This window comes from Cucurbita pepo, chromosome LG08 (genome assembly GCF_002806865.2).
Source record: "Cucurbita pepo subsp. pepo cultivar mu-cu-16 chromosome LG08, ASM280686v2, whole genome shotgun sequence".
NCBI lineage: Eukaryota > Viridiplantae > Streptophyta > Magnoliopsida > Cucurbitales > Cucurbitaceae > Cucurbita > Cucurbita pepo.
The window spans coordinates 3,167,219-3,180,142 of NC_036645.1; the positions used below are offsets into that span (position 1 = coordinate 3,167,219).

A 12,924-nucleotide genomic window follows, 5' to 3' on the forward strand; every position below is an offset into this window, starting at 1 on the left:
GCTTCCCTTTAATCGATTCATCTGAAACTACACAACACCACATATTCCATCCTCCAAATGCCTCCTTTCTGCATTATCTCTGCTTCTTACTCCAATTTTCTCTCTATTCTTTAAACCTTTTAACTCTTTTTACACTTCAAGCTTCCTCTTTTATGCACAAACTCCCAATATAATTTGTATTAGTTTTATCCTTCTTTTTTTTACTTTTACCATGGCTAGTAAAACACTCAAGTCGTCAGTCAGTCAATTCAAGTATAACTCTATAAATAAGAAATCACTTGTCATCTTAAAGATCAGATCTTCTATCATTGAAGTAAGACAACTTTAACTTAAACTAAGGTAACAGAAGTAATGCTCTCAAATTACACCAACTTTCGAACATACCTAACTAGCAAACATAATGTAAGATCAACCAAAAGGTTAAACGTTCATATAATAATATAACTTTCTTTAATGTAAAATAAAGTTGAAATAACTTGATAAGTATGTAAGAGAAAGATGAGAATGACGCACAAATTAGCTGTTTGTTCTTCTCACCATTCCCTTAGCTCCAGGTCTTTTCTGCTTGTTTCAAATTACAAGATAGAAAAAGATGGCCAATAATCTGTCAAATATATAAATCAACAGTTCTTGGGGATGTTCATAATCAATTTAATGCCAGATTCTTAAACAAGCTAAGATAAAATAATAATAATAACAACAATAATAATAAATAAATAAATGTTTAGGCAATAATTGATTCCCCTGGCACCCACAGTATCTAAGGGTGGAAATTTTTTTCAAGGAATTTCCCAGTCTAAAGGGGACAAAAAAGAATGAAATTTAAACAGTTTGCATTGCAGCAGATCAATTTATACAATATTCAATCCATATTCCCAATACTAAGTGGGTCCCAATTCAAGGGAGATTGGGACTCTCACTCTACAAAATTTTCCCCCTTTCTCTCTCTCTCTCTCTTCTATTCCAATAATTTCCCCATCCATACCAATCAAAGGCATTTTTAATGCTTTAATCAATATGGAAGCTGCCCCCGGGATAAAGCATCCCCAGCCCATCTCATAGATACAACTAGAGTTTTTAAGAATTGAGTTCAACTTACCTGTGGTTTCGTTCAGCAGGAAGACTTGAGAGAGAGAGAGAGATTGAGATGCAACCGTGATGATCATAGGAAGTTCTTCTTCGATCCAAGGCTGGGATGAATTAGAAAGAAATCCCAATAATGTGTAATTGGCAGAGTAATTAGCATTCAATTCTCAGCCTTCTCATTTCAGATCGAAAGACGGGACTGGAAGTCAGTGTTCGACGAGCAAGATTCCGTATATCCTCTCTGGAACAGTCGCGCGATATGCGAATTAACTCCCAAAGTGCACCTCCACTAATCATCTCCTTTGCATTTACTTCTAGAAAATTGGAAATTTAATGGCAGATTAGAACGGGATTTAAATTTGATGTAGCAGATTTATGATCATAATGATTATGAGAGGTTTAGAAAGAATGAAGCCTGACTAACCATGTTGTGCTAAATGGCATAAAGCAAGCTCGATATGGCGACGGATTGGTGCCACTTCATTGTTTGCATTTTGTATGATCCAAGGGAGACCTCCATCTTCTATCAAAAGAGATCTGCCGCTGTTCGTCCCTGAGATAAAGAGCAATTAATCTAACTAGCATTGTTCATCAACATTGATAACTATGTCGTTCTAGATGTTGAGGATTGTTGGGAAGGAGTTCCGTATTGGCTAATTTAGGGAATGATCATGGGTTTATAAGTAAGGAATACATCTCCATTGGTATGAAGCCTTTCGAAGAAGCCCAAAGCAAAGTCATAAGAGCTTATGCTCAAAGTGGACAATATCATACCATTGTGGAGAGTCGTGATTCCTAAGACAAAAATCATTATTAAAATTGGGCATTTACCATGACTAGCTGCTCGAGATTCGCATTTCGCAAAGTTTGCTACCCCACGAGCAACCTGAGAAAGAACATCTGGATGTCCACATCGCACCATTCCCAGCAAGGCTTTTAAACCACCTTCAGATCTCAGTTTCATCTGCAGTTTTTCTGGTAAGAAGTAGAGAGACCAAAACATAGTTGGTTAATTGAAATGATATGATAACATAAGCCTGAAATTAACAAACAGATATAGTAAAAACTCCAAAGATTTAATTGGGGAAGTACATCAAACCGACTTCTCTCTAAACCCATGTTTCTAACCACTTCATCTCAAGAGTGGCAGATGAGTTATTATAATAATTTGTTAGTTTTTATAGAAAACCATACCTTTATTGAGAAAAATAAAAGAATACAAGGACTATACGAATGGGATCATTTCTATTTTTATTTCAAATTAAGAAAATAGTGAGAAAAATTGAAAGAATACAAGAACCTACAAAAGGGGATAATTTCTATTTTAATTTGAAATTGAGAAAATAATATTAAAACAATCTCTATATATTGAGGGTTTAGATGAACAAGGCAATGTTTGATCTTCCTCAATCTACCAATAGTGAATTGCGGGAAACAATTTCCTAAGTAACTCATTGCTAGATACTGTCAAGAGATCAAGTTCTATTTTCATACCATTGCCACATAAATTAGCAATGGCTCCAGCAACCATGCGCAGAGTCTGTGGGTCCTCAGCAGCATTGGCAGTCAATGACAGTAGACTGATTCCCCCTTCAGCCATTATTCGTTCTTGATTGGCTTCTGTTATGTCAATAAAGTAATATATAAATATATCAAAGCAAAGAAACTGAAATTAGGAAGCAACACACTCGATATGTTGCGGTCAGTAGGCAGAAAAATATGGATGAACATTTACCATTCATAGCAAGGTTGGCAATTGCACCGGCTGCTACTCTTCTAACCGTTTCATCCTCATAGCTTCTAAGAAGCATCAGTAATGAAATAAGACCACCTGCCTCAACGATCCTTTTTTGATTTGACTCTGCTAACCACAATGCCAAAAGGTACCATAAAAATCAGAAATAAAGGAAGGCATCGAGAGAAGAAACAATAGTGTCATTGTAGAGCAGAAAATAGAAGTCTATTATTTATTTTTTGTTTATATTCATCTTAATAATAAACTGATCCATACATTGCATCACAAATGGATAAAAAAACGAGCATTTCTAGGGGTTAAGTGATTACGACCGTCTATAATAGCCAATGGCCAGTGATCACTGGATAAGAATATTTAGAAAGGTTAAGAACTACAATCAAAGGCAACAAAAAGTAAGGACTTGTTTCAATCAAATTTCTCGCGCGCTTTAATATTTTGGCAGAAACAATCGAAAATTTCACTGGTCAGCTACATGATTTTGCCTTTACTTAAAGAAAAAATAACCATCAACAGGAACATCCCGAGAAAAGTCACTAAAAAGGGGGGAAATCTATTTAACATGAACTTGGATTTTCATTTTGACAAGAAAATTCAACTCCGATGGTGATAGACAAAGTAATTTCACAAAGCTTGCAAGTAACTATACATACCAGCAACATATCAGAGAATTCTAAGAAATAAAATCTGAAACATAGTGAACATGTAAGAAATATCCGTAAGAGCAAAACTTGCCTTCAGCAGCAAGATTGGCTAATACTTTAACAGCATGAATTCGTACATTGGCATCTTCCGAGTCCAGCAAGGACAAGATTTTTTGCAAACCAACTGCCAAGGAGGCAAGAAATAATAAGAGAAATATAAAGAAAGAAATGTGGAGGTGAGATTAACGTGAATGTCATACTATATTGCCAAATTCTTGGTTACCTTGTTCAAAGAGAGTGGCAACTGATGGCTTGTGTCCGCTCTTTGTTTCTTTGAGTTGAGAATGTCTAAATGGAGACATAGGAGCATCATAAGCAGAAAATCCGTTTTCAGCTCCACCCCTATCAAGACACCTTCTCATCTGCATGCCAGCACCAAAATCATTTTGTTTACGATTTATGATGTCATCAGCACATCTTTCTTTCAATGATTGCCAAAACTCCCGCCCCCACTTTAATTTTTATACACGGAAAGCCACCATCTTTTGGCGCACTTGGTTAAAGAATGAGACTATTACCTAATCCTAGCGACTCAATAGTTCTAGAACTCAAAAACTTCCATCCAAAATGAAATATACAATCAACATTGTGCATGTTTTACGGTTAAAAATTGCAAGAGCATAAACTAGAGACTTGGGCATACGGAAAAAAGCAACCCTAGTTTCAACAGGACAATGAAATTATTTTCTATGTAACCCATACCTGCTCAGCTTCGAGGGTCAGTTGCAACAATTGGCTTCGTAATATTATTACTTCTTCTTCAATTTTCTTTTTCTGAAGAGCCTCCTCCTCCATTAATTTAGTGAGTTTTACAGTATCAGGTTCATCACCTACCTATATACGCCATAAATCACATTCAGTTGCCATGTACCATGCATAGATGTTGACAGAAATCAAACGTAATTTTTGAAGTAATCCATTTATCAGATACACACATTTGGCTGCCTGTATAGCTCTAGCTGATGTCTAAGCCTGCTGACCTCCTCTTCAGCTGCCTTTCTCAGGTTTGCTTCATTTTCCAGCAACTTTTTGACTTCAACTTCTTCAGCAGCAGAAAAACAGCCCCCCTACATAATCCTCCAAAATCAATGTTTGAATGTCAGATAAGCATCCTTAACCCAGAGAGACAACTTGTAGTTACCACATGAACAATGGTTGGGGAGCATTCATACCATGGAGTAGCATAATTGTAAGTTGTAAGTTTCAAACCATTAAATTAGTGGATATCTTTTACAGCAGTAGAATTTGCATTCGGCTGCATTACAACTTATAAAAATGTGAATGACTAAAGTGATTCGACAGAATGCCTAGATAGTTATTTTTTGGATGATTTGGTTAGAAAGAAATGATAGACTTTTAAAGGACATTCCAAGAAATCTGAGAGAGATTTGCAAAATCGACAACATTCAAGCATACAAATAAAACGGGACTTAACATATAAAAAAATACCAAATGTAGTAGACAAGTGCTAAAATGTTTAGAATCACGTAACCATATTTCCATATTTAAGAACACCGATCTTCTCTTATTTGCCCTCATCAATAGTAAAAGACTCCTACTCAAGAAAACTAACGTAAGAAATAGATAGTTTTACCTGTCCACTCCGTTTGTCACGGACAGAATCGTCATGATCAATCTTTGGCTGGTTCAAGACCAACTTCTCTTCCAATTTCTTGACAGTTTCCATATAATCCAGCTGGCATTTTTTACTTTCCTTCTACATAAGACATTAAATTATTTCAAACAAGAATAAATAGTGGTAAATACCCTCCTCTCCACATGAAGCCAAAAGAGGGAAAAAAATAAAAATAAAAAAGGCCAAAGAGATCATGAGAAAAAAAAAAAAAACAAAACAAAATAATTCCAGTTGTCAGAAAGTAGAAGAGAACTTAAATGAGACCACTTATTGAAAAATGTTTTGAGAACTGACAAAAAACGGGAACAGAACTATCCTAAATAAGCCGAAAGCATTTATTAACATTTTCATCTCTTTAGAAATTAAGAAGCAAGAGAAAGAACATGTAATTAAAAAAAAATAACAAGCTAGAACAGTGGTTACATGCTCAGTGATTAAACATGTAATGAGGCTTCCACAATCCCTCAGTCAAAATCAAGAACCTAGCAGTTCGCCTTTGGAAAGGAATAAAGAATTTCAATCTTTTGATAATGAATTGATTGACCAGCAAAATAGTTGAAAGGTTGTAAAACACGATACTTCAAGCTCCTATGAAAGTAAACAAACCTCCAACGCATCAGCAAAATTTCTCTCAGCCTCAGATATGCGGTTTTGTGCTTCTAGATGTATCTTTTCCAATTCATCTTCAAAAGCTTTCTGTTGTCTTTCATTTTCAGCAATCAGTTTGTCCAGCTGTACTTCAAGCTTCCTGGACAAACTTTTATAATCAAATTCTTCTTTTATTTTCAACATATTCTCCACCTTCATAGCCTGTAACAGAAGAAGCAGTTAAAATTATTTCGTCTATGTAGTAATAAATAGATTTATCACATAATGAGGATAGGAACAAGTGAAAAGAGATGCTCCAACAAAAAATATTGAAGAAAAATAGTCTGTAATGTGAACCATATTGTCAACTTAGAAAATTCAAGAGCATCACCCTTTGGCCGAACAGAATGGTACTAGAAGTCTCTCCTCGATGGCGTGGAGATGGACCAATTGTCACAATCAAAGAAGTTCTTGCTGAACCTGTTTTACATAAATAGTGACTTTAAAAGAGAGTAGGCAGTAAGAGGAACAATCTAGCAACATTTTTCCCGACTAAAAAAATACAACTTCCACATCCACTAAGGTTCATGAAAGTACAGAAGAGGGCAACTAAAATGGGGGCAGCAAAGCCAGTCTGAGAACTTCTAAAAGTGTCGCCACCATTAGTTGACACAAAGATCAGAAAATGAGAGCAAGATAATAGAGATGTTCCGATAGGAATCGAACATGGGTGAAGCAAGAGACAAGTACTCCTACAAAATTGATAACATTTTGTTTCATTCATTCACAGTGACCCCGCACTTTCTGAACCAGTCATTAGTACTAATACTTTGAATTCAAACTACCAAAAGAAACTGATAGGAAACAAACTCGCAATTGAAAATCAAGAAAATGGGAGCTAAATTGTATTACAATATCAAAGGAAAATACTAAGGTTTACTAAACTCTGAAGAGGCATAATTCTCTCTCAAAAATAATCCCAAGATATACACTAACCACCATTATCTCCTCGTCTGACAAACTAACCCGCTAATTACTAGTATGCACTTTATAATATCTCTAGTAATTATCTTACTACAAAACGAGCATCACCCAAAATATGCCTTGCCCTCAAAGTGTGGGATAAAGATGGTGCTTGAATATAGCGAAGATTTGTCAATTCCATGGTAGACAGGGAAAAGACAGTTTAAGGACAACTTGGCCTATTCCGTTACAACTGACATAATGTGAAATCAACTGATTGGCTCTTTAAGAGTATCTGTTGCAATTATGTTCTAGAAGGTTCTTCATTTTAATTCACTCAACAATTGGGAGCAATAGTTCAGAGAAATTTTGTTTCATTTCTGTTTTTTTTTTCTTTCAGAAGGTAATCATATTTTTCATTTCCGTTTCCTTTTGTTATTGGTATATATTAAAATACTAGGATTTAATATTTTTTCCAATTTTCCTTTCATTGATCAAAAGCACTCTCTACCATTTCAAACTTCCAGAAGAAGGTTGGAACATGCAATGCTATATTCAATTCTTTTCCCCTACGCTGGAGAACACACGCATGTCCATCTTCAGCTTTCAGTAGGAATGAGTCATAAATTACTATTATAGAGAAAATAGAAGCCCGTGACCTGTAAATATTACCTCCAAATGAATCTCTGAGCAATCTCGTAAGTTTGGAATCTCGTATTGGAACATGAGCACTATTTTCTGCCAAAGCATTTATGCATTTTCCTAGAGCACTAAGTGATAGATTAATATACTTAGCTTCCTCCAACAGATGCCCCTCACTCCCTGCAAGAAAAGGAACAGAGTTAAGAAGATTTCAAAAGAACAAGTTTTTGTGTGTGGCTGTTAAAAGCATTGACTATGAATCAAACTAAAATCAGTGAATTAAATTCTAATGCATAGTTATATCAATATAATGTAATTAATTTAACATAATGAATTAAAAAACAATAAATTGACGTGGAAACTATGGCACTTTTCGGCTTTTAATCTGTCCCCCAAAGATAATATTTAGCCATTTCTAAGTAGACCAAGCTTAAAGAAGAAGGTTGAAGCCTTGAGGGTCAATACACTTTTTTCCTTTTATTTTTTTCATTTTTGGGCAAAATTCACATAGGTTTGAACCTACGACTTGAAGTAGAAATTTTTGTCCACTGAGAAATGAGGATCAATGCCATCACAGGCACTATTATGTGGACTATGATTAGAAAGAAATCAAATAAGGAAAAATGTGGTGAGTGGGAATAGAGAGTAGCCTAAGCTCAATTTGTAACTGTTGTTAATTTTAATTAATTCTAACTGGAATGAATTTATGTAAAAATCCCATAAGAGAAGTTGTACAAATCATTGAAAAGTCTCTTGTTTCAGAAAAAGCTATCAAATCACCATAATTTTCTTTACCCTGATTACTCAATGCTCTCACAAACAAGCTTAAGAGGATATTCCTCAATGAACAACTTTCTCGACAATATATGATCCTCCATGTTCCATCCGTACGGTGCTGAGATGCAATCTTCTTTAGAATACGTCTTCTCTCACCATTAACCCGATAGAAGAAAACTTTTTTTTTTTTTTCCCACTAGGAACATTCTTTATCAAAAATTAAAAATCAACAGCAACTTTCCCTTTTTGTTTATAATACACCGTATAAATAAAATAATAATCAACAGCAACACCTGATATTTAGTCCAACTACGCTGCTCACAGAAGATTATTAAGGCATCATCTAAGCCAACAAAAGAAAATTCGTACAAGATTTCAGAGTACAAATCTGTTACTGTCCCTGGAGAGCGGAGAGGGAACATACCTGACTTGTGAATACGCTCTGATCCTGCCAAATCCACTACCACCAGCTTGCTCTTTCGAATAAGTGGCCTGAAAGGTCTACCCAACTCTGAAGGTTCACCCTCTTCATTTGACAGCACCTCTTCCCTTACAACAGATCTTTTAACATGTACCTGCACTACAGCATTGATATATTTGAATTATCAAGAATCCACATAAGTTTCTGTAAGGTATTGCCTTTCAATATATTGATATCCAAAGGAAAGAACATTTTCCCCAAGGCAATATAAACTCCCGGCCGATTAGAGAGGTCTGGTAAACTCTCTCTTTCCTCAGTCAAGCAAAATTACTTACAAAAAGCATAAGAAGAAAAGAAACAACCAAAACCACAGTCTACATACTACCCTCAATTCTCCCACAATCGTTGCACCTTAAGTGGTCCCTCTAAAACGTTTTCTAACTAACTGGTCGGAGGTGTATTGACACACTTTCCCCTCTGATAATATTTCGTGTCGGGGGCCTAACAGTTTCATTCCTGTTAATTAAATCGTATAAAATAAAATATTAATTTGCAGTCACATAAGGTTGTATAAACAGTAGGATGCTAATTATTCACCATCAGAATTGCATGGCTACGAGAAGACTCTGTATTCAACTTTGTATTGGCAGCAACTCGATGGGCCTCCCCCACACGTAGTAACTCTAGAAAGCTGCTTTGGTTCCTGATTTCCACTACAGTTGCCCCAGGTACGGAAACATCACCAGTTTTTGGATCTTCCACAAATGGAATATTGTCATTTGCTGGATCAAGCAAATCTTGTAGAGTCTCCATATAGAGCTAAAGAACAGAAGCCCAAAAATATGATAGTAAGTCATTTGCAAAGAAGCAAAAGACCTGCGTAAATCAAAAGACTGGAGCTCCAACGAAGTATGAAGGAAATATAATTCAGAGAATCAATAGTGTTAAACGGCATGAACACACAATATGTACTACTTTGTCCAGTGGATTAGCACCTGTAGGTAAGAGACTGAAACTGAATCTGTTTCAGGTGATACATCAGCTAAAATATCCTCCATTGCACGGACCATAATGCCACGATCAGATGTATCTTCATCCCCTAATCGTCCAAGCGTAAATGTCTTCCCCGTACCAGTTTGGCCATAAGCCATCACGGTCCCATTATAACCATCTAGAACACTCTAAAAAATAGAGCAGATAACCATCAGAAGAAAATGAACTAAAATATTACCTTACACTGCAGGAGCGTAAAATATGCCGTGCTAGTGTGGATCATACATTATCATACAGTCAGACCAGATGAATCATAAAAAACACTACTATGTGGCATGAAATGTATCTGGTTCCCAACACCAATAAAACAAAATAATATTTCAAGCATAACGCACCTCCACCACTGGTTTTGCAACCACTTCATACACACGCTTCTGTGATGCAGATTCAGTAAGCACCTCATCAAATTCATATGTATCAGAATCCCAATTGTTTTTTCTAAGTTTCAATCTTTTAAGCTGCCATGAAGTAACAAAATAAGGTCAATGTCGAATGATAGAATATGAAAAAAAAGAGTTCATTTTGAAGTTTCCTATGTATTTTGTTTCCATCATAATTTATCTCATTTTATTAAATTGATTTCCAACATTTCAGAATTCAAATTCAATACATTGTTGTTGGAAGTAATCTGCGGCATTCTAATCTGATACGGATCCCTACCTTCCACAACCGACCCATCATTTCTGAAGCTGATTTATTCTCCAAAGTACTACTACTAGCAAGTGAATCAAATTAATTCAATTAAACATACAAGCATCATGTTTTTCCTAATCTCCTAATAGTAGAATTGCTCCATTGTTCTGCTCAAGCCTGACTAAGGATGAAATAGAATTTTCAATTTCAGAGCGATAAGCAAATTTAACTTGTGAATTTTCAAACTATGATCTGATAGTGATTGTTGAATGATTCTTAACATACAACCAAGAAAAGACTGCTAATTAACACATTTGCATCCAAAAGACCACCCAGGGGAAATTAATATAAAACACAAAAAATAAGAGGTGAGGGAGAAGCAGTCTATAGTGTTTGAATGGAACAAAAAACAACAATAATAATATTAACCTCTGGCTGCAGTTCCACACAATCAGCAAAATCTGCATCTGCCAACCGCTCTTCTGCATTTCGGGGTCGCAATCTCACAGCCACTCGAACTCTTCCTGGCACTGACCAAATCATATAAAACAAGGAAGAAGATAACAAAGGTTTGATCATTGCACACTACATATGGAAAAGAGGGAGAGAGAAAAAAGTAAAAAAAGTTTCCATAAAGCCAAACTTAAAACTCAAGTGAACAAACGTCCGATTTTCAGAAATCCTCCTTCTAATTCATCCTAACGTACTGAATGCACCAACATTGTAAGTACATCAATCTCGATTTATCGAACCAGGATACATAAAACCACAATCGTACGGGAAAATCTGAGTAACAAACTACATACTAGAGAGGGGAAAATCTAGTAGATCGAACTGCTATGACGAGAATGCTGAAGTCAAAAAATCTCTAGATGACAATTACAGGACACTCAACTGGCAAAAAAATAAAAGTAACTACAAAAACAAGCAAAATGAATCGTCCTTCTGTTCACTCGATCTCTAAAGTAAAATTTTCAAAACCAAAACAAGGATACAAAGTCGCATACCTCCATCAGCATCCTTATTCGCATTTGAACCAAAAGACGCAGAAGTAGACCGACGAATAGAGGGCCTAGCCTTAAACGACGAAGTTCTGAGATTAGAAGCAGCATGAGGAGGCCGATCCACCTTGAAAGAACCTCTGTGAGAGCCGCTATTCCGATAAGCACCATTGGAAGCCATACAATCAACCGAAAAGTCCCCTGGATTAAGGATTCAAAGGCGTGTGGTCCTCCTTAGCTTGCTGAAGCTGCTCGGTACAAGCAGACCGTGAAAGCGAGTGAAGAAACCAGTAGTTATGGGACGAAGAGAAAGCGTTCGCTTCTGCTGGCTGGCTGGCTTTATTACACTGCCAAATGATAGAGAAAGCAGTGGAGCCCAAAGGAAGCGAGAAGGAGACAGAGATGGTCGCAGATCGGTAGGTCCTACGGAGAAGAAAATCGATAGAAAATGAGAGAAAACAAATCAACCACGATGTAAAATAACCCGCCGGAGAAACCTCTGCCGCGCCCAAATCGCCCCGCCGCCGGCAACACCTCTTAAAACAAAATTAATTCTTTGTTTTCTTCTTTTTTTTTTTCTTTTTTTCAAAAGATAAAAAATACTAATTTCGCGGCAAAAGTAATTTAAGGGCTCATTAAATAAAGCTAAAAAAAATATATTTTCCGACAAAATTATAGTTTCTTTTTAATTTCGCGCTTTTAACATTTTACATTTTTGCCCCCCTAATTTTCAAATTTAAAATATTATATTTTTATCTTTGAGTTTTTAATTTAATTTTTATTAATCACTTTATTTCAAAATTTTACACATGTACCCTAAATTATATTAATTCTTTTAATTCTTTTAAATTAATTATTAATTAAAAAGTTAAGAAATATATAAAAAAATAAATATTAATAGTGAAAATACAAGAATAAAAATGTAAAAATCCAAAGAACTAAAGAGAAACTAAAGTGATATTTGAAAATTTAAGAATTAAATTGAAAGTAAATTTCAAGATAAAAATATAATATTTAAAAGTTTATAAACTAACTCAAAAATATAATTAAATTTTATTAATTAATTAATTCAAAATTTGTCTTGTCTCGGGGCTTTATTAGATTTATTTTTAAATTATTTAAATAAAACAAAAATAAAGCCGAATAAAATATAAGTTAAATTACCAAGAATTAAGGGACCGTTATGATGTAGATTTAGATTTGGGCCTCTGTTTTTTTACCCATAATTTACCGCCCTTTCATTAATTCAAAATTATTATTTTTACATTTTTACCTTTTTACATTTTAACATTTTTTACATTTTTTACATTTTTATTTTTTTTTTTTTTTTTTTTCTTAAAACAATTTTAATAATAATAAATTTTTTTACCATAATTTTTTTAGATTGCTAATTATCTCGTTATTTAAATTAAAAATAGTGTAAATATATTTATAAAGACGTTAGTTACAACGTGACAAATTTAAGGATCAGATGGTTTGCGATTTAGACAATGACAACGATGAGGAGAATGAGTGCAATACTCTCCTCGAGCTCGAAACGAGCTTGCAAGGTCTTCCATCCCACACAGTTAGGGACGTACAAGACGTTTCATTTGGCTTAACGAGGATACAATTAGCTTCACGAGTTTACTAGATACTTTCGAGACAATCCTTACTATTTACCGAAT

General features: G+C 35.0%; 1 protein-coding gene across 1 annotated transcript; it reads right to left on the reverse strand.

Annotated features, from left to right (window-relative positions):
• Window positions 1-688: 688 nt before the first annotated feature.
• On the reverse strand, window positions 689-11,438 carry LOC111800961 (kinesin-like protein KIN-UB). The gene is made up of 19 exons (XM_023684896.1): window positions 11,264-11,438; window positions 10,686-10,786; window positions 9,959-10,081; window positions 9,566-9,751; window positions 9,168-9,389; window positions 8,574-8,724; window positions 7,403-7,552; window positions 6,159-6,247; window positions 5,786-5,989; window positions 5,138-5,260; window positions 4,479-4,610; window positions 4,246-4,377; window positions 3,767-3,905; window positions 3,575-3,667; window positions 2,822-2,947; window positions 2,581-2,706; window positions 1,918-2,061; window positions 1,511-1,639; window positions 689-1,400 (listed from the first exon to the last, which is right to left on the reverse strand). Exons 1-19 carry the CDS (start codon window positions 11,436-11,438, stop codon window positions 1,240-1,242), a joined length of 2,706 nt encoding a protein of 901 aa, XP_023540664.1. The 3' UTR covers window positions 689-1,239.
• Between the last annotated feature and the right edge of the window lie 1,486 nt (window positions 11,439-12,924).